The sequence below is a fragment of the Misgurnus anguillicaudatus genome, chromosome 25 (genome assembly GCF_027580225.2).
Source record: "Misgurnus anguillicaudatus chromosome 25, ASM2758022v2, whole genome shotgun sequence".
Classification (NCBI taxonomy): Eukaryota; Metazoa; Chordata; class Actinopteri; order Cypriniformes; family Cobitidae; genus Misgurnus; species Misgurnus anguillicaudatus.
The window spans coordinates 7,747,891-7,770,128 of NC_073361.2; the positions used below are offsets into that span (position 1 = coordinate 7,747,891).

The 22,238-nt window shown below is 36.9% G+C and overlaps 2 protein-coding genes across 3 annotated transcripts; one reads left to right on the plus strand and one right to left on the minus strand.

The window, feature by feature from the left end:
- Nucleotides 1-1,821: 1,821 nt before the first annotated feature.
- Nucleotides 1,822-7,153, minus strand: zic4 (zic family member 4). Of its 2 annotated transcripts, XM_055182441.2 has the most exons (3): nucleotides 5,677-7,153; nucleotides 4,951-5,568; nucleotides 1,822-2,955 (listed from the first exon to the last, which is right to left on the minus strand). In XM_055182441.2, exons 1-3 carry the CDS (start codon nucleotides 6,098-6,100, stop codon nucleotides 2,525-2,527), a joined length of 1,473 nt encoding a protein of 490 aa, XP_055038416.2. In that variant the 5' UTR covers nucleotides 6,101-7,153; the 3' UTR covers nucleotides 1,822-2,524. The 2 variants fall into 2 exon arrangements, with proteins under 2 accessions (XP_055038416.2, XP_055038415.2); XM_055182440.2 differs by having other exon boundaries at nucleotides 4,951-7,152.
- A 2,929-nt stretch (nucleotides 7,154-10,082) lies between these two features.
- zic1 (zic family member 1 (odd-paired homolog, Drosophila)) lies at nucleotides 10,083-13,447 on the plus strand. The gene is made up of 3 exons (XM_055182442.2): nucleotides 10,083-11,680; nucleotides 12,095-12,258; nucleotides 12,558-13,447. The coding sequence occupies exons 1-3, from the start codon at nucleotides 10,711-10,713 to the stop codon at nucleotides 12,753-12,755; spliced, it is 1,332 nt and encodes a 443-aa protein (XP_055038417.1). The 5' UTR covers nucleotides 10,083-10,710; the 3' UTR covers nucleotides 12,756-13,447.
- The last annotated feature ends 8,791 nt before the right edge of the window (nucleotides 13,448-22,238 follow it).

The following is a 22,238-nucleotide window of genomic DNA, read 5'->3' on the forward strand; positions in this document are numbered from 1 at the left end:
TGCGAATTCCAGTCAGCCCTTGTCATGTAATTATGACATTAAATAGAGCGTTGAATGGTGTGGGGAGAACCGCTAATCCCCTATTAAAAGAGCTTTGTTAAATAATGCAGGACAGTTTCCGGAAGTGTGATTATCGCCTCAATTATTTCACAAAGAAATTATATTTCACACTCAAATGAGCCCTGGCCTACGTTTAACAAAGACTTTTTTCTACTTCCTCATCGTGGACCAGTTGAAGCTATCGTTTAATGCAATATGCCAATTCAAAGTTAGGCCAAGGCCAACATATTGTGACAAGAAGAAAAGATAATTTCTAATAACTTATAAATAGATACATTTGCGATTTTCAATGGACATGACTATTTTACTTAATTCAAGCTTTTTGTAATATGTTTTGTACATTATGACACTTCATAAATAAATAATAATAATAATAATAATAACAATAATAATAGTTGTTGTTATTGTTTTTTTTTTTTCGTTTATCCGAAAGTAAAAGTTATTAATAAAAACGTTGAAAATGGCAAAGGTAGAAAATAACATGATTTCATAATTTTCATACATTTTTATTTTGTTTCCCTTTAATGAAACTTTGACACACAGAAGATCGCGTGGTCTCCAAGCTCACTTGTAGACCGAGAGATGCAGCATGTCCATAGTTTATATTACCTGAAAGTAGTTTATTAGTGTAAAATTCCTAATGAATATAGTGGAACAAGTTTATACAAATTTGAAAAGATTGGACGACGAATCCGGTGACACAGAGATGTCTTTCCATGTCATCAGTGTCGTTTAGACTACATGCAGGAATCCCCATGATAATAAAACACTTCAAAGGATCCTCGCTTCAATTGAGACCAAGCTATCCCTTTTCTCCTTAGCAGCTCTGCCACTATGAGCACAACTCTTTGGCTCTTTCTTGCTGTATTTATTTTACGCTGCTCACTGCAGTAGCTGGCTGGCCTATAAAAACAATGGCGTTTAAAAATACCGCTGAAATAAGTCATTTCCAGTTACACATACATCTGCGTCCTCAAACAAATCTGATGCATAAAGTTGAGGTTAAAGTTTAAAAGAAAGCAGACGAGGGTTTGTAAGCTCTGCTCACATTTGACGACTCATACACTAATTTGATGAAGATTTCTACAGCGTAAAGAAATAGGTAGGTTGCGTATTGGTTGATGCATCGATTCATTGACAATAAACATTGTTTAGTACTGTTAAAGTTCTTCGGATATATTATGCACTTTTTTCTATTTAGTAAATTCAAAAAGAAAAAGAAAAAAGGCCTTTTGTGAAAACTTTTGCCGAATATGTAACACTTATGTTGTCGCTGTCAACCTAAAAAAAAAAAACGAAATTATAAACTATTGAAATTAAGAAACCGCAACATGTAGACCTACTTCTTTAAGAGCAAATATTGCATTCCTCCTGACAGGACGAAATCCACAGCCCCGGCGCCCATATTATTTGAATTTGACTCGGCTTTGCTATAGAATTCCTAACTCACCATGAAGATTCACCGTCGTGAAAAAAATGTCTCTTTGTATAAAAGTCTCTTTGAAGTCTGTGTGAAAATATGCAACTCTTTCATCAATTGCTGCCCATGTAATTGGAGTGTAAAGCCAGGGAATATTTGTGTGTATAAGCAATATAATATGGGTATAGAAAGTTATTTCAATTAGGTTGCTTAAAATCTTACTATTGCTACTCTTAATATTTAAATTTTTTATATATTTTTTGTAATTTGTAATATTTTTTAATAAATTTCTTTTTTATGTAAATTTATGTTACCAAGCTTTAATATAAGAGGTCTATTACTTTTGCGTCATACACAGTTTATTCAAAATACTGACAGTTACAAGGCATTTCGGTACACATTTTAAGGTCTCTGCTGATAATTCGTATTTTTATAAAAATGGATTGCTGACAAGTTTTACAAAATCACAAAATAACCACATTGATTAATGACTAATCATAAATGAAACTTCATACCAAATACAATAACACTGTTTCCATCAAATTGGCTTGGCTGGAGAAAGCACAAAAAGAGAGGAAAAGTCTACGTCTTTATGAAATTCAAATAATCCCAAATATTAATTTTGTACAAAGTATAGTAGCAAACATTTAAAAAAATGCTGAAGGACCGAACCTTACAAAATTACTGTTCACACATAAACATTAAAACGTCATAATTTACATATCTACAATTTAATAATTAAGCACTTTGGTTCAATAATACAAAAAGAAATTATTTACCAATAAAAAATAAATTAACAAGATCAACGCGAAATTTACAAAATAATACAACGACATGCGTACGATCAGTACTCTATTTAAAAACAGAGACTCGTGACTTTTTCCAATCGATTGGTGGTTAGGCAGTGACATCAGCTGTCAGGGGCCAGTGCATCATTCAGTAAGGCAGCAATTTTAAACAAGCTTGCTATTTTAACTGACTTGGCGTCAGTATGTGGCCATTCAGTCCAAAAATAAAAATACCAAAAAAGAATATTATCTGTTTTTAGAAAGCGTCTCTTCGTTCAGGGTTGCCATACATTGGCCCCTCTGTATGGCCCGGTGTGGATGAACCACTGGGTGGGGTTTGAGGGCCACTGGCACCGGAGCTGTGACACACGTACCATTCGCTTAAATTGGCCGGCTGGGACGATGATGAGAGTGGCTCGGAGGGAGCTGGCTCCCGTCCCAAGTCCGATGAAGGAGAAACAAGAGATGGAGTCGATGATTCGTAACCCGAACTCGGAGGTGGAGACTTGCAGTGCACCTTCATGTGTTTTCTCAAAGAGCTTGGATGCGTGTACGATTTGTCACAACCTCTGACTTTGCAGTTGTACGGCTTATCGCTGGTGTGTACGTGTGAATGCTTTTTTCGATCACTGCTGTTGGCAAACCTTCTGTCGCAGCCGTCAAATTCACATTTAAAAGGTTTTTCACCTACAACGAGAAAACAGAGATGAAATGTTAATATAGGTTAAAGAACTTCACATCATTACAAATGTTCTCATTGTAATGAAACACGCCGTTATAACGAGGACATAACCAAATATATATTAATCTGCATATAGGCCTAATGCATGTTAATTTGTTTAGGGTAAATCAGGTCACGCGACTCTCATGATTATATTTTTACAGCCATGTCTCTCTGATGGCAAGCCCCCCTGTGACTGGGACTCACAGATTATTATACCCGTTCTGTTGCATATTGTATTTTATTTCAATGCATGTCATCTCATAGTTTTATTTACCTTTACATTGTAGAGCATGTAAAACTCGTAAAATTCGTCTGATCCACTATCTAAACTGCTATTAGGCCTGTCCCACTGTAACCATAATAGCTGCTGGAGAAGGCAGCCAGGCAATAGAAATGTTTGAATTAATTAAATTCAATCACATCATGCTTATTTCCGAAGGACATAAGCTCCAGGAGTTTATAAGACTGCGTAATTGCTGCTGTCTAATTACAGTTGCTTGCTGAATATAAATTTGACCTTCAGCTGTTGGGCCGAGAAAGCCAATCAAGAATATTAGTGCACGACAAGAAAGCAGCAGAAAGAGACCCTTGGGAGACCACAACCATAAGCAAAGATTCAAATACTGATCAAGCAAGAAAATAATCTCCCTGCCCCCGGGAATTGTTGCACATAAAGTAATATACGGGTATCACCTGGTTACACATAAAAATGATTCTTAGCTAAAATGTAGCTTCCAGATCATTTAATGGCTATCCTATAAAAACTCATTACTAAGAAATCGTTTTTTAAAAACAGAAAACACTACAGCACATTGAGCTTCGCTACTAAAAATGCATAAACATTTTTTTTTAGTTTTAGTTTCTCTAATCCAAATACCGAGGCTTACTTCAATGCATCCGAAAACAATGGCAAAATCAACAAACAACCCAAAGGCATTATCACCGCGAATGTGAATTGTGATAAATATGAAATATATTCTGTAAAGCCAAGTCAGCTGAAACCGACCTGTTGCATGCGGACAATCTACAAGTTGACAGTTTTGTGATCAGCGCATGTATAGCTTCTTATGTTGTCGCAGTAAGATATGTAAAATCGAAATAATCCTTTATTTAATGTAGCTACAATTAACGATAGTCGTTTTGGACAGTTTGTCGCTAAAACCTTTATTTTATAAGTAAAATCGTCCACTGACCTAAAGGGCAACAGGAATACAAAAGCTGCAGTCTAAGCAAAACAAAACACTGGTCTCGCTATCATCTGCTATCATGTTTCTGTAGCTTGTCTTAAAGAGAGAAAATTAATGTCTGGAAAAACAAGCTAAAATATTAAGTGTTTGTTGGGTCCCCATACATTAGCTAAAGATGAATAATAATCCGTCCCATATCAACACTACGTGGCTTGCAATAATGTGCCTGTAACACGTGTATTGAAACTATACAAGATAAATAAACAGAAAATGTCAACAAACCATGCATTGCACAAAACTAACGTGGCCATTGCAAAACAACCATTTAGCTAAACTTATTTTTCCCAGCCGACAAAACATGAAGTAAAAGGCCCCAAACAAATGAATGTGTTGCGATGCAATTATGAAGTTGTAATTTAATTAACACATTTTTTAAAAACACATAACAAAAGTAACATTTCACAATGCTTGTTGTTGTTTTGCCCTTATGACTGTTTTCGTCTTTTGTGTATTAACGTGCATTAAAAACAGCTCAAGAATGGCTCTGTATACTTTCACATCGTAAACAAACAAAAGCATGGTCTGTTCAGTTTTAATAAACAGCTTTCAGAAGATAAACTCTGCCTTCATTTGGAAAACTGGCAGCTCGCATAATTAATAGTTGCAAGCCAAAATTTGCTTACGCTTCATGTTTGCTGTACACGTAGTAAATTAATAGTCGTGAACAAGCATGGTTTAACTGTCCTGCGGGACATGAATTAAGACACTGACCTGTGTGTGTCCTCTTGTGGATTTTCAAGTTTTCCGAGCGGGCAAATACTTTTCCACAGCCAGGAAACGGACAGGGAAAGGGTTTCTCTCCGGTGTGCACTCTGATATGATTCACAAGTTTGTACTTGGCTTTAAACGGCTTTCCCTCTCGTGGACATTCTTCCCAAAAACAGATGTGGTTCGCTTGTTCTGGTCCACCAACGTGCTCGACAGTCACATGTGTCACGAGTTCGTGCATGGTGCTGTAAGTTTTGGAGCAAAGTTTTTTCGCGGAGTGCTCTGGTTCCAACCACTTGCAAATAAGCTCTTGCTTGATCGGCTGTCTCATGTAACGGAAAAAGGCACCAGCTCCGTGGTGGTGTGCGCTGAGGTTCATGTTCAGATTGAGTCCGCCGTATCCGTGCAGAGGAGAACCAGTAAACGGGTCCGCCCTGGAGCTCGCCACTTGACTCAAATGATCAGACCTAACATACATTTCGGCAGGTATTCCTAACCTTATTTGTCCGTTCAAGGCTTGGCCACCTGGTGCTCCGTTAGACGGCTGCTCGTGATGAAGTCCAGGAAAGAGAGTATGGTTCCCGGGGTCGGGGTGATGACCATAGTGTCCCGGATAGCTACCTGTTGTTGAGACAAACATTCCGTGGTGAGAGGCTGAACCAGAAGTTTGGTCGGTCAGCACGGGCATGGCTTGAGCTGTCAAATCTCGCCGAATGAGGAAATCCCTACCTGCGGATAACGCCTGGGCCGTGTGAGACATAGAGTACGGGACCGTCGCCGCCTGCACCGGGCCAAAAGCTCCCGTTTGACTGGAGACCACTTCAGTGTGGCCTGCAATATGATGATTGTGGTGGTGATGGTGGTGGGGATAATGATGGGTTGGGCTGATTTTGAGGGCCGCGGAGTGCCCCATGTGTTCTGGCCCGAATGGACTCGGCCCCAGGCGGGGTTCCGCAGTCATCTCCCCAGGGTGCGAGTGAGCCATTGAGTGTGGATGGCTGCTGAACCCCGGGAAGCCTGTCACGCTCTGAGGGGTATGGTGGTGATGATGGTGATGGTGGTGAGCCCCTGCCAAGTCAACTAATCTCAGCGTCGTGTTCCGTTTGGAAAACGCGGGGTCCATCACAGGGCTTCCCAAAGCATCCACGCTCATTACTCCTAATTTTAGAATAACCTGACAGCAGGCAAAATAATAATAATGATGATGACAAATATATTTTAATCGCTTTGAAAAATACAGAAGAAAAAAATCAACTTCCCCTAAAGTTTAGTTGCTATCTCAGTGCCTACGTGGAATCCCATTCGGTTGAGAGGCAGCAGCAGGACGCTTTGATATACTGAATAGAGATTCATGGTAGGCGCTGCAGCCCGTGGAGCCAAACAATCACCGAGCGTTCTAATTGGTCAGAGCTCCGTGATTGACGTCACTCGTGACAGTTTCCAATGTGAAGAAAAATGTTTTAGTGACAGCAAACAGCTAGAGCGCATGCGTCGAGCCTCAGGCAGCAGATGAAAAAAAATGTTTTTGTTATGCAAAGGTTATTGTACTTTAAACTGCATTCGCAAAGTTACATTGAAGCGATGTAATCTTTCTTAATACTACAGCGGTGGGAAATCTTCAACGTGCACTGACATTTTAAGTAAACAGAACTGAATGGATTTACACGCACCAAAATATATACCATTTTACATAGGTTCATTCTAGAAGTCAGCTCTCTGAAAAACACGCGCGCTCCAAGTGACGATGTCTAAATAACATAATAAACGCGAAAACGCCGGCTAGTTCGAAATTAACGTTGTCAGTTGTATGCTGTCTTCTGCTGTCGACTCCGCTTTTCTGTATTTAACCCTTTAGGTAAATGCTTTCACGACCTGTTTCCCTTATCCACACTTCTGCGTCGTCATGGGATCGGTGTCTTGTGAAAAGCGCGAAAGGGCACCTATTGTCCAGAGAAAATAAGTAACGTAAAAAGACCTGTTGTTATGATCGGGGGTAATTTTCAGCCTCAGTTGTTCAGCAGTGGCGGATCAGGAACACAGGAGGTGGTGCTTCATCAAAAGTGTACAGGGCAGCAAAGCAAATAATCTTGGCAAAACAGCTAAACTAACTGTTAAGTAAAATTCTAAATAGTTGTTATTAAACACAAATATAGTGACTATTCTGCTGACACTGCACCTGTTATAAACAAATAAAGTGCGCTCATGAAACATTAATTTTACATCAACTGAACAATATTTATATAAAGATCTTGAAAGAATAGTGACAATCCCCACCTCTTAAACACATACGCCAGAACTTTAGTAACTAAAAAAAAACATTGTCCAAAGAAGGCATTGCACACAAATGCAAGAATTTCAATAAAAAAAACTTTTAATATGTGGTCGATGAGTGCCTATATCTTAAGCGTTGTTTTTATTTGCCCGCTGGGTGTATTAACACGTGGGAAGTTGAAATGTTTAATGCGCCACTACTGTATTCACAATAATAGACTATCTTACAGTCATTTAATAATCAATAAAGTTTTAAAAAAACACAATGGCTGTTTTGTACAGTAATGTAATTTTTGCGAAAGGTTTTCTAGTGTATGAATGCTTTTGAGCACAAAAAGTTTTATAAAACTTTTTTGCCAGTGTAATTCTTATGAAAGTGCGGGCGGTTCCTATAAAATAGTGACTTTCAAGGACTTCCAGAAATAATTTTAAGCAACTAAATTTGAAAGTCAGTTTTCTATTTCATTGCAATTCCAATCACCGTGATCATGTGCAATGATGAGATTAAAATTAAAGAGTTTAATCATTGCACAATAATACAAAAAAAAAACGTCAGAGGACAGAAACGCCAAATTTGTTATCCTGTTAACCACAACTATTTTAAGCTTCATTTGAATCAAATGTGCTACAGACACATAGGACGAGTTAGGTGAATTGACCCAAAATAAGTCCAAACTAATTATATCTGAATTTATTTAAAATGTTTGAAATCTTTATTAACCTAAGATTTATAAGAATTATACATGGACGTATAGACAGTATTTGCATGTATACTCATGCTTATCGATGAAAATGGAAACAGTTGATCCTCCCATGCTTATCCAACTTCACATTGGTGAGTGGTCTGCATCTTTTTGACTTTCCGTATGTTTCTGCATCCAACGAAGGCATCACATCTGACGTACCAACAGCCGCAGGATAATATAGAATTAAACTTTTTCCTTTAGTTTTTGGTTCCACAATTGAAACATTGAAAAACTTTACTATAACTACATGACATTTGAACGTTTTAAATGTCAATAGTTTAAGCTCTATTTAGAAAAAAATCTAAATAAAAATATTACAAACAGACGATGTCTTCCACCTCCATTTGATTAAGGTCAAGTTGCGTTCAATTATTGATGCACAGGAACTGGAATTCCCTTAAGAAACGTCATGAATTGATCTGTCAAGCCTCTGGTGACAAAGCAGCACCGTCCATGTCATAAATAAGTAAACACCGTGTGTAATATGACGAATAGTAAAGATGTTAGTCAAATGGCTAAGGCTTAGTTGGTCACAGCTGAATTCTCCAAGCATTTCTTTTGAAATCAAAAAAGTTTCAGGGGAACTTTTAGTTACAGATAAATAAACTTGTGAAAATTTTGACAGAAAACATGACAACAATTAGTTTAGTTGAAACTTTACGTTATTTACATTGCATTGATATGTTTTCTATATAGATTTTATGTAGGAAAAAAACATGTAGTTTTTTTGCTCACCCTTAGTGCGCAAAACTTTGGGTTGATATGTTTAGGACCTAAACTATGAAAAACAAGATGAATGCCACTAAGAAGAATTGGTGCGTTTATCCTTTTTAAACATTTTAACTATATTGTTTTACTTAGTCCTTCTCTTAGAAAAAAATACAAAATTTTTTTCTCGTGCCTCTTCAACATGCCTTTTAGCTAATTAAGTTGTTCCACACAGTGCTTCTGTATAAGCACATTATAATGTTTTCATGTGTTTATTGTTCTCGGTAAGTAATACCCAATGATTTCAGCATTTAAAATTCATTTTGTCCTTACGTCATGAATCTTACCGTTTTCCACATGTTGAAGACATCTTCCAGATTTCCTTAATAAAGATAACGTCCTTAAGACAAAACTTTCAGCTCAACAGCTTCCACTGGCTCTTTCTTTCTCTCTGGAAGGAGTTTGGGAGTGCATGGAGCTGAATGCTGCAGTCTGGATGATATTTTAATGGCTCGTCTGTTCATGCGGCTTTGAACTCCAGCCGCCGGAGTTTCCTGCAGAGAGAAATCCCACTTCACAACTTCCACAACCCACAACTTTTACACGCACAAGGGTGATACATTACGGCCTTAATCTTCCAAAAGCACAGGTTGATAATATGAATAACACAAAGACTCACCTCATTCGCAGGTTTGATTCTATTACCTGCCGTCTGAAAGCATCTGTTGAAGGCCCACTGCGTTTAGGCACAGACTACTAATTTAAAGAAAAAAAGTGTTTCCATGGCGTTTCACATCATGCGAAGTAAATGTTAGCAACAGCATCATGAATGAAGTGGTGTGCAGAAGCGCGCCCTGCGACTTTTACGGCGCATTCCAAAACCAGCGAGGCAACAGTTTCCTACTGATATCCAGAAACTGTCATTAAAATGGTTCATGTCAAGAAAACAACAAATAATGCATAACTATAAAATAGCCACAGCTGAAGTAGGCAACAAACACGCATTGTGGGCAGAATTTTATTATTATTATTTTTTTATTATTACTATTATTTATTAATGCTGACGGGATTAGCTGCCAAATATATTATTACAGTTTTTCTAAACATGTTACCACTCAAATGCATGTCTGCAGGGCAGGTGAAAACCCTGTGTTCTTAATTATATTATTATACATTTTTATTAATATTTTAAATTCATTATTTATCTTCCCACTATGTTCGTATTTATTAAATTATATCTTTATCGTTTCTATTTTTGGAAAGTACTGATTATGAAAAGAGCATGTGTGATGTAGTTTTTTTTGTTTCTTCACTCAACACATGCACGAGTCTTCTTTGCCTTATTCCGAATTTTCACCAAGTGTTTACTATAGATGCACGCAGGTTTACTCAGCTCTGGAGTAACACTGCCTCTCAGAGCATGCAGAATGCTTACAGATCAGGCCTCCACAGAAGTAGGCCAAACGTGGAAGTCCTCTGTCTAGAACAAAAGCTATTATTCGGCCATGCATTCACTAAACTCTGTTTTCTGAATTTTAACATCCAGAGCAAAATCACAGTCAGCAAGCTCCCGACAATCCCATAGATTGATGATGTAAACCGACCAATCGTACTGATGCTGAGGCATGGCGGGCTGTTATTTGGTGAGTGAATGTTAGTAGGGGGAGAGCGCCCTCTCCAATGATGGTCCAGGCACGGGGTCACGTGCTGCCCCCCTCCTTCCCCATTCATCAGGGGTGGACTGTGTTGTCTTTTCAATTCATTTATCTGCAGGAATGATTGCGACTATCAGTCTGAAGCTCACCGCCTGACTGAGGAGGTGAAAGTTGCGCCACAGGAAGATAAACCGCAAAAGACAATATTGCACATGATTTGCGTGTGCATCGGATGAGCAGGAGAGGGGAAATTCCTCTCCACTAAAAAGTAAATAGAAATAGGGGATCGGAGTTTGCCTTGCACACTTAAGTCAGAGAAATAGCAAGCAGAGACAGTTGCTACAGATTCTTCCTATTTCAGTCTCCTCCGCTGTAGACTGAAGATGCTCTTGGACGCAGGACCACAGTATCCCACCATTGGAGTGACTACTTTCGGCTCCACCAGACATCACTCAACAGGCGAAGTTACAGACAGAGAAGTGGCTTTGGGCATCAATCCGTTCGCCGACGGTATGGGCGCTTTCAAGATCAACCACAGCTCCCATGATCTTGGTTCTGGGCAAACAGCGTTTTCCTCGCAGGCACCCGGTTACGCCGCCGCCGCTGCCTTGGGACACCATCACCACCCTACTCATGTCAGCTCGTACTCTACCGCCGCCTTTAACTCCACTCGGGACTTTCTCTTTCGAAATCGGGGCTTCGGTGACGCCACGAGCGCGCAGCACAGTCTGTTTGCCTCCGCCGCCGGAAGTTTTGCCGGACCACATGGACACTCTGATGCCGCTGGGCACCTGCTCTTTCCGGGACTGCACGAACAAGCGGCCACGCACGCCTCTTCCAACGTGGTGAACAGTCAAATGCGCCTTGGTTTTTCCGGGGACATGTACGGAAGGGCAGAGCAATATGGTCATGTCGCGAGTCCCAGGTCCGAGCACTACGCTTCGACTCAGTTACACGGCTATGGCCCCATGAACATGAATATGGCTGCCCACCACGGGGCAGGGGCCTTCTTTCGATACATGAGACAGCCCATAAAACAAGAACTCATCTGCAAATGGGTAGAACCAGAGCAATTGACGAATCCGAAAAAGTCCTGCAACAAAACTTTCAGCACCATGCACGAGCTTGTGACCCACCTGACCGTGGAGCACGTTGGAGGACCAGAGCAGTCGAATCACATTTGCTTTTGGGAAGAGTGTGCCCGTGAAGGAAAACCGTTTAAAGCGAAGTACAAACTTGTAAATCATATCAGAGTGCATACCGGAGAAAAACCCTTTCCATGTCCGTTCCCTGGCTGTGGAAAAGTATTTGCCCGATCGGAAAATCTAAAAATTCACAAAAGAACACACACCGGTAAGATATAAATAATTGTTCTTACTAAATCAATTAAAATACTAATATTATTTATCTTGAAACGATTTTATTAATCTGAATAAATATTTTTCAAGAGTCATGCAAATAATGAAGCTATTTTATTTTTAAACAGCAATACATATTTGTATATTGAAATTGTTATGCCTGTTCTTTATGACTTGTATAATATCAGATAAATTGTGTAGGTAAAATTTACCAATGCAAAATAAGGTGAATAATTATAGTGGGATTTTAAATGGATATTTCGGCGTGCAAAACTTTTTTTATTGCATTAATAAAATAAAAAATTATGTTAAAGATCCATTTTTTTCCTCAAATTTTCTCAATTAAAATACAAAGAAAGTATAATTTAAAAAATGTATAAGAATTTTGAAAGATATTTGTCTTTGTTAGGTGAAAAACCTTTCAAGTGTGAGTTTGAGGGGTGTGACAGGCGCTTTGCGAACAGCAGTGACCGTAAGAAACACATGCACGTCCATACTTCTGACAAACCCTATCTCTGCAAAATGTGTGATAAATCCTACACACACCCAAGCTCCCTCCGGAAACACATGAAGGTAACAATAACATTACGGTCATATTTTTCGTATGCAAAAATGCATGTATATTATGTGTATGTTGGTATCTTTATTTATTTACTCTTTGCTGTAATTTTTTTACCTATTTTTTTTCCTGACAAAATGTTTTTTTCCATCAAAGCTACAACCAATAATAATAATAATAATAGTGGGACAATAAAAAATAATATGCAATAATAATCAGTCCCAAATGTTTGTTATGATTTTCTTGTGAGGAACAATAATGAATCACACACCATAAAGCCTCACACACTGTTTTCTGTTTGGCTTGGACGCAGGTTCACGAGTCATCTTCTCAAGGGTCCCAACCCTCTCCAGCAGCCAGCTCGGGCTACGAGTCATCCACGCCGCCCACCATCGTGTCCCCTTCCACAGAAAACCAGAGCAGCAGTTCCATATCACCAGCATCGTCCACAGTCCACCACACGAGCAGTCACAGCGCCCTGTCGTCAAATTTTAATGAATGGTACGTGTAAATATTTTCAAAAGACTGCAGAATTAAGACTGCTTGGGAACCAGGACTCAAAAATCAACCTATTCTCGCGTGGACCTACATATACACACAATGTGAAGAATCCGATGAAGGTTTTCTTATACGGCTGTCTAAACAGAGAGCATTGCATGGACGGAGTATGCAACGCTCTTATCACAGCCTTTTTCCACAATTTCCTTTCTCTATTTTTTTGTTCTTCATAATTTCGGAAGATGCACAGCGAACTCAATTGCATGCTACCAGCAGGTCACCGCCTGTTTCTTCTTTTTCATTTTTTTGTACATAAAGATTCACCTAGTTTAAAATGTAATATTTTATTTTGTAAATAGTCATAATACAGTTTAAGGGAATTTGTGAAAAATGTGGTCCCTAGATATATGGAAATGAAATGGTTTTACGAATATTGCGATGAATAGTCTTGACTGAAAAGAATGTTATAGTTTATGTGTACCAAATGTGAATTACCCAGTATTACCACAGTCTACACGTTTACCTAACCGATTAGTATTAATGTGCTTTTGTATCCAGTGCAACATTTCGTCTCCAGTCCAGTCTGAGTAGCACACAGTTGTTGTTATTTAATGTCATGTCGATAAACCGTGTAGTGAAAGCCTGAAGCTCCGTGTCAATCTTGTTTATGTAAGTGATAAAATATAAAACTATCTGTCTATTGCATTGGCAATTGCAAGAAATTATTACTTGTATATAACTCAATTTTCCATATTTATCCGCATGTAAAGGACCGGTAACACATGTTAGAGATAATCGGTATTTATGGAAAATGCGTACGTAGGGTATGTAAATTTTAGTTTACAAAATAATGTTTGGTTACTTTTCGTACAATATTAAAGAATTAAACGTACAAAAAATGCCTTCAATATTTTATTTCTCAGCTGTGCTAAACGATTGAATTGAAGGTTGATACATTTCAAACTTCACAAGTAATTTCTGTGACCTATTTATTTCAATTTTTATTTATATTTTTATAAATAGACTCTAAATTAAAATATCACACAAATGCAACTATAATCACTGGTGTTAGGTATTTAAACAGTCGGTCTTTATAATTTTATTAACACTGAATTTTGAACTGCAAAGAAAAAAAAACACAATATAATTTAGTAGAATTATAATTTTAGTCCTACATAAACCAATGCTTTTTGGTTTGCACCACTAATTCGGCAGGACGAATGTTAAAATAATTTAATTTTCACTTTTATAAACCCCCATTATTCTGAAAGACTAAATATGACCACGTCCCTAGAGTAACGTTTTAATGCATTAACCGACAAATCGTGACAGATTTACTTATCTAGTTGGTCTTATTTAAATATTTTGCACGACTTAACTCCCGTCACGCCATTACTTAATTATGCTTGTTTGGGGCCAGTATATGGTAGAAGTGAAAGACTAAAAACTTAACCAAGAAAAGAGTGACTATTGGGCTTTTGTTCTTGGTTGCAACTTGCTTTATCGCCCCATTAGGCACATCAAGATCATGAGCGTGCTTAATATCACGAGTGTGCAGTTCTCGCCGAGGGATTTTGCCAACTACAATACACTCTATTTGGTACATTAAAATATACGAAATGATCAATTGTTTAACCAGAATCCGTATTTTTCTTCTTTACGGTCAAAAGTGCATAGTTTTTCAGAACGAACGAGAGAGAGAGAGGGAATGTATACCTGCAGGGAGGGGGCAATCTGAGCGCTTGTAAGTCCAGGCGAGCAAGCAGTCTGTACTATTAGGAGTAGCATGCATGCATTGCAACTTTGTGTGTGTGTGTGTGTCTCAGATAACACAAGATCATTAGCATGTGCAAATTTAAGCTGTGCCCCAAGGCTATGAAACTAATGAATCGAGCATTGCAGCGATTCTAATTCGTGGCCATTTGGATTTATTTTTGTTTTCAAATGTGGTTCGACGACATGTTAGTTGCAAAGCAGTGCTTTGTCGCTTCAAGGAAAATGTGATATACTCGACAGTGTTTACATGTTCCTCTTGGGGGTGTGCACAAGTGCAGGCGCGTGTGTGGAGTGATGTGCGCGTGCATGCGGGTGAGAAATAGCCCACCTACAAGAGATACAGACTTGGAGAAAATATAAACATATTGGCACATAAACAGTAGGGGCGAATGCGGAATGCATTATGTTGGAGGTGATTTTTTTCGAAATATGTTCATATTCTTCCTCCACGGGTTATTAGGTTTTGAGATATGTGAATGATGGTAATAAAATGAATTGTTCGACTCTATTTAACACTCTATCTATTCAAACGTTATGGTACATTTTCATTCATGCACCGTTAGAGTAGTAGTAGAAAGTGTTATGTATTGATCCGTACAATGGAATACACATTTTAAAAACGTTTCGCTTGCTTGTTATCCTCATTACTTCTATATATTTTTTATTTTCCTCACCCAAAAAATAAAAATAGCCTACAGAAATAACAGCAATGAGGAAACGGCATTACAATGTGGCTGTGTTAGATTGTTTCATGGATATGATTATTAACTAAAATATTATCTGCTTGTATCAGTTTTCTTATTTTGAGACCAACATCACTCTAAGGCAAACTGTTATTTAAAAGAATTGTAAAGTTATTTAGGTGGAACAGCTCAACATTAAGGTCGAGTTACAGTTCATAAACACGAAACGGTCGCCACAATCCTTTCACTTTCCAATACGTTTCAAGGGTTGAGTTTTATATATTTACGTTAAACTTACACACACAAAAAAAACAAGAAAATATTGTTTTAAATTGTCAAATTTAATCAACATGTCTTATTTACCATTTAAATCCAAGTGTGAGCGTTTTAAATAGTAGAAAGAAGACGGAAAAACTACGAGAAAATAAGTCGTAGGCCTTTTTGAATATGTATCGGAAAACTTTCCCCGACTACATAATGTCGATTATATAAGTATACAAAGACTAAAATGTTGCGTTTGTTTTGTGTGAAACTGTGAACTTTGTCTAAAACGGTCATAAAATCTTAAAAAATAATATGTTATTTACATTATTCCCCAACGCATATACATATCACAAAGCCTATCCACATTCGCTAGTGTTTCTTCGCAGAGCGAACTTTCGGTTTAAAAAATAAATAGTAAACAATTATTATTTTTTCATACACGACTTAACAGTAAAAAAAACAACAACAACAGAGTACTCCCCAACAAATTACATAACGGTGAAGGCAAGCCTTACATAATGCATTGCCTGTTTTTAAGGCCCTTCATTGTGTTTTCCACAGTTAGATACTGAACTGTATGTAAACTCAATGCTGAACTTCTGTGTTTGTTACACAGCTGTTGTCTAGAGATAAATGCAATGCTGCGCTCTCTCTCTCTCTCTCTCTCTCTCTCTCTCTCTCTGTAATGTAAAGAAGCTGACAGTTTTCCTCTCTCATTCGTATGCGCTTGACCTTTCTCTGACTTCAGTGCTGTCTAGTTGGGGTGAACATGTTAAAATGAGAGTGGGATGAGAAAAAAGACATTTAAACTTGAACGCAGGGTGCAAATTGACAAGAGCGCGCCAGTCTGTGGAGTGTGACTGTTATTTTCTATTGAGATGGATGATTATTTTCAGAGTATTTATCATTGCTTTGTAAAGAAAGCGGTACAGAGTCATAGAGCAATGACATGCAAATAGATTTTTTTTAGTTTTGTTAGGCCAGGAGGGCATGCAGAACAATACCTTTCTTATACTATAATATACAGTCTTAAATTAACCGAGCAACCACACATAATTGTTTTAAAGCAAATGCGTAGAAAAATAAACAACCGCGAAAAAAATGTCAAATTTAGTGTTTATGCGCGCTTGCGTGCTGTAGGTTAAATAAACATCGTATACATTTTACGTTATATTGTTACAATGTAATTACGAAGTAACATCATTTACGTAATATAATCATATTTAAAGTGATTTAATTTTGTAAATTGTATTTTCAATTAATTATACTTAATTAAATTTGCATGTGTAACATAGACACTTTATTTTAAGTGTTACTAAAACAATTTGATAAAATAATATCAAACAGGAGCCTGGAGATGTCTGGTGAACCTGGCCAAACCTTTATTGAACATGTCTCCTTGCACAAGCCATGCTGTTTTTTTTACTCCGTCCCACAGCTTGGATTCACACTGCTAGAGAAAAGAGCCGTCAACTAATATGAGTCATAAGGGTTTTTGTGACCCCTCCAACATTAGTTGTGGACACCATGACACGCTATTAGGATTGGACTACAGAAGATTTGTGGAGGCGCTGACATTGTCTATGTTGTCGTGTTCCCTTGACACGTTGCTAAATGGGGTCATTCCAATTAGTTGTTTGGGACAAAGCTGGACTTCAGCAGGGATATTCGCACCCTGTAGCAGTGTCCAGGGATAAAAAATAGACAGTCTATCAAAACAATACATTTAATAAAGTGACTTGCATCTGTGAACCAAACAATGCATAAAACAAGTACAACATTACATTTTTTATAGGCTGTAATATTTACACTTTAATTAATTTGTAAATGTAAATATTCATATAAAATATTTAAATGGAGTCTGCTGTGTGTTTTGTTGCGAAACAAACACTTATTTTCAAACACATGGTTTAGGGGTGACATTTGGTTACCTGTCGTGAGATCAGGTAATCTTTTTTATGGGAAATGTTATTGTGTGTGTGTGTGTTTATATTTTATTTACTCGTCTCAGATGAAAGCAGCTTGTGGACATCTGCTCTTTTAATTGCATCTCATCAGTATAATAAATGTTAAAGTCTGGAGGTGAGGCAATAGATTGGAACAATCAGATAATGGCTCTTCAAATGGAGTCTCAGAAGGTTATTCATTAAAGAAGTCATTTGTAAACTTAATGCACTTATAAAATAACTGAACATTGAGTTTGATTGAGATAAAAGAGAAAAGATATGTGTTAGTCATTTAGAGTATATTCTACTGTATGTATTTGGATTCAAAACTGAAAGGTACCTTCAACATATTATCCGAGAATATTTTGCATGCGCACACTTTTTTAAATTATTAAATAGGCATATTTAGTTTGCTGAGCATCAATGCTGTGTGGATCAATATATTTAATAAAAAAAGCTTTTGCAAAGTTAAATAAAAAATAGGCAAAATGGGAAAATCATTCCCTTATATCAATGTCTGTACTCTCTTAACAGAGTTACAAACTTGTCCTTCTGAAGTGTGTGTTGAAAACAGTATACATTTCAAGCATCAGGTGAAGTTTTCAGGCTCTTGATTAAATCAGAATACAGAGAACTAATTAAAACATGCTGTAAAATGCTCCCCAATTAACATAATCATTGACCTCATTAATATTGTGCATTGAACCAGAGAGGGAAAGTTTGGGCTCTTTGTAATAAGATACAAAGATATGTTTGCATCTCAGAAACAGTTGTTTTGAACATCAAACACACCTTTCTATAAAGATAACATTTTGGAGGGAAATTATGCAGTTTGAAGTTGCTGAATGTCCTTCACAAACCAAGATCAAGATTTTTCTGATGGTAGGCTATTAGAGGGTCAAAAATGAAATGTGCAACCCTCTTTTGTTATGACCTACAGGTCACTGGATTATAATAATGTGATAATGGTCTACAGCTAATGAGATTGGCTGATACTACCATTTGTTGACTGCTGTATACATTACATATTTGTTGAATATATGCTAAGTGATAGTGATCAAAAATATTTCCGTATGCCACACTTTATAGTCCATGTGCAGGTTTGCTTTGACCATAACAAATAGCTTTGTGTCGAATGCTTTATTCTGATTGGTTGAGAAATGTTTCACGGGTGTTGATAATTTTTCTGTAAAACACCCACCTAACTTGTCAAATGTCTTAAAAATAGGCACCAGAGCAATGTTTGAGGTAACCGTGGTATAAGAGGAATAATTGACTCTGGTCCTTTGAATTATTTGAAAATAATTCACACCTGCGGTGTAACTCTGCTTTGTGTCGGGCTGCATTACAACATTGGGCGTGCATTATTTTTGAATAATTCAACTGCTCGTCAATAATTATTCCTTACATATCCTCCTGAGACCAAACACATCAAAATGAATAAAAAAAAAAAAAAATTATTTTATGATGTCCACTGTAGTGAAAAACAGTATTGTTTACTTAAATAAATTTCATTCTTAGCTTATTTTTCTCTTATAAAATGTGCTTGTCGAAATGGCAATCATTAAAAAAATAATAAATAAGTAGGTTGGCAAGGTCAGACCCCCTCACATGTGATGTCATTTTAAACAGCCAAATGTCCAATTTCAGAATGACATGAATAACATGCGAGATATAAGAGAAAACGTACATGCTGGGTCTCAGGAGGATGTCTATATTTGGTAACTTCTTAAATGAGTTACCACACAATTGTTAATAAAACTTAATTCATGAGGTAAGTAAAATCTGACATCTCAAATCATTTTGGAAGGACTATGTGTTCTTTACATTTTCTTTTAAAGGCTTGTGTTATTTTGTACAGAAATCCTTTTGTAAGGAGTCAGAGTTCAAGAGCAATAAATTGAATCATTGACATCAAAGAAAAAAAAAACATTGTTTTGGCAATTTATGATGTTGTAGTTGCCATGAAGCCATTTCTTAGTAAAGTCCACCATTCAGCTCTGCTACTTATTTCAAGTCTTCATTAAATGCAATGTTCCAATACATTTTCATGGCAATTCATATACGTAGCTAATTCATATTAATTTGTACAACCACATTTATACGTTTCATGATTTGCTTTTACCCCTGTGACGTTGGGGTTAGGGGTGGGGTTTCATTATTGTTTATTATATGTTTTTGTGCGATTCACTTTGTACGAAATCATACGAATTAGACAACTCATTAGATACAAACAAATATGTTTTTTCACACTCATACCCTTTCTATACTGTTAAAAATTTCTGTAGAAATTAAAGCATTACTGGCAGCAGTTTGCCAGTAACTTACTGTAGAGTTTAATTTTTGTTATATACTGACAGCAGTTTGTTCAAAGATAAGACTTTATACAGGAAAAAAATAAATAAAAAGTACAGCATTATGCAAAGCATTTCTGGTAAGAAAAATCTGGAAAAAAAATGAAAAAGGTTGATTAGGATTTTTGTTTCCCAGAATGTGTTGCATGTTATTTATAAACTTATTCTATAAAGACAAAGACTTGGTAATGTTTAATATTTATTTTAATTAGATAAATATAAATCTACAGTAAGTTACTGAAAAAAACTGCTGCATAACTACAGCAAATATTTTAAAGTGTAAAGATAGCGAACAGGCTTGATAGAGATGTTATTATTTCTGCTTGCTGGCCATGTTTTCCCATAATATGTCATCGCACGAGTTAAAATTTCACAACGCATAGTTTGCATTACACAGGGGCTTTTTTAACAAGTGCTATTTTGTCTGGTTCAGGCTTACGACCGAGCCGTTATGATCTCAATGTTTCGCACCAGATAAAATCTCACAGTTACAGTTCTTGTAAAAGTCACCATGTAGTTCTGCTTCGGGGGGGAGGGTTATGGTAAAATATTAGGTTGACTGAACAACTGACGGTGCTTTAAGATGTCAATATTTTTATTTGCTGGTATAAATATGCAATGCATATAAATATCATGTTTTCTTAGATCAGAGATTTTTCCTGATACCATAAGAAATGTTCAGAAGTTATGTTGATAAAATTGCTTAATAGAAACACACACAAGCAAGTATTGCATCCTACAGAAAGATGATCCTTTATGCCAGATGTACTACAGTTATGCAGATATAATAATTTAATAATTTGTGTGAGCAGACCGGGGCTCAGTCGTTCCGAGTCAGCTACCTTCTCATGATTGATAATTATCAGCCCAAATACCTTGGCTTAGACCAGGTGGTTGCCATTTATTACGTTTCTTTCCTTTGCTCTAATTAATTACTAATTGATTTTAGCACCTGCATTGGCAAAACAGACCTTGTTTTTATCTCAAAGAGGACTCGCTTTACACTGTAAACTATCACCGTATCTACTACTCTTTTGTTTGCCTGATCATACAACAGTAACATATTCATTTGGTTTGTTATTGTGTAAAAATTATATATGTTACCTAACCACAATAATACAATTTACAGGCTAAATAGCACAAGCTATTCTGTCTACCATTAATAATATTTTTTTAAATATCTTGGGCTTTATCTTTATCTCCCCATAAAGTTATTGAATTGTCATCAACATCGGTCTTTGAAATAACATAAAGTATCCTTCATGCCTGACCACAAGATCCCTGTTTATTTCAAGAGCTCAAGATTTAGACGGGTCTAAGGGAGCAATCAGGTGTATCCCCAAATCAAGTCAACCATATGTACATTTTTCAATCTTTTTTTACACTTTATTTTGTGTAACTTGGGACCACACTCTTGATAAGCTCAAGACCTTGGCAGCTACACCATCCAGGAATCTTTCCAACAGGCAGTGGAGAAAGCCAAGCTTCCTTTCATAACAGTGAAGGACGACTCGGTCATGTGACTACACTTACTGCTGTTGTTGGATCAGTTGTGCTTCACTAGGGAGGAAATGCCTTAACTAACTCGGACAACAAACAATTGAGACATACAACTAAAGATGCCTTGTAAAGTCGGCATCCTGTTATTTTTCATAATTAATTGAATCAACTGGTCGGTTGATTGGTTTGTTATTTGTGGTTTTGTTTGCAGGAGTGCTACAAGTTAAAGTCAACATTAACTGTTGGCATGTGTTCAAAACCCAACTGAGTTCCATAATCTGACATATTTCTAAATAAAACCCATATTCTCAAGCTTTGATTGTTTTTTAATCAGGAACTGATGTGATTGGTATTACATTCCAAAATTGACCCATGTGGTTGGAGGGCATGACTGGGTGACATCAATTTAAAATAATGCACCAATCACTACGTCCAACAGGTGGTTGGAAGTTATTTCTTAGGTGGAATAAATTAATAGCTGTTATTTTTGTTGGAAATCATGAGACTGTTTGACAACAGTCACACAAACAGATGTAGACATTTTTATCTGTTTTATTAGACACTGTAAAAAATGTGATAACGGATTTATAGGTAGCCTTTGTCAAATAATGGGAAAGGGAAGTGTAGAGGCACTTTCTATTGGTCCCACTGAAAAGCTGAATGCCAAAGACTTTTTGGTCCAAATGGAGGTCAGTTAATACTGCAAGTATTCTGCAAGGATCCAATCTTATGTATTGCAAGAATATATAAGAAGAAATGGGAATAAACAATATAAGCTGTGTATATAACCAAAGTCCTAACCAATGGAAAGTAATCAAACAAAAATAAAAATGATTCATTTCATCTGATACACTGTAAAAAATTTTGTAAAATTTACAGTATTACTGGGTATAACTGGCAACTAGCTGCCAGTAACTTACTGTAGATTTTACATTTATGTTATTTACTGGCAACAGTTATTGCAAAGCTAAAT

Coding starts and splice junctions, on each gene's coding strand:
- zic1 (XM_055182442.2), top strand. CDS start 10,711: ATGCTCTTGGACGCAGGACCACAGTATCCCACCATTGGAGTGACTACT. Junction 11,681..12,094: donor TCACAAAAGAACACACACCG/GTAAGATATAAA, acceptor TGTCTTTGTTAG/GTGAAAAACCTTTCAAGTGT. Junction 12,259..12,557: donor CCCTCCGGAAACACATGAAG/GTAACAATAACA, acceptor GCTTGGACGCAG/GTTCACGAGTCATCTTCTCA.
- zic4 (XM_055182440.2), bottom strand. CDS start 6,100: ATGAGCGTGGATGCTTTGGGAAGCCCTGTGATGGACCCCGCGTTTTCC. Junction 2,956..4,950: donor CCACAAGAGGACACACACAG/GTCAGTGTCTTA, acceptor TTCTCGTTGTAG/GTGAAAAACCTTTTAAATGT.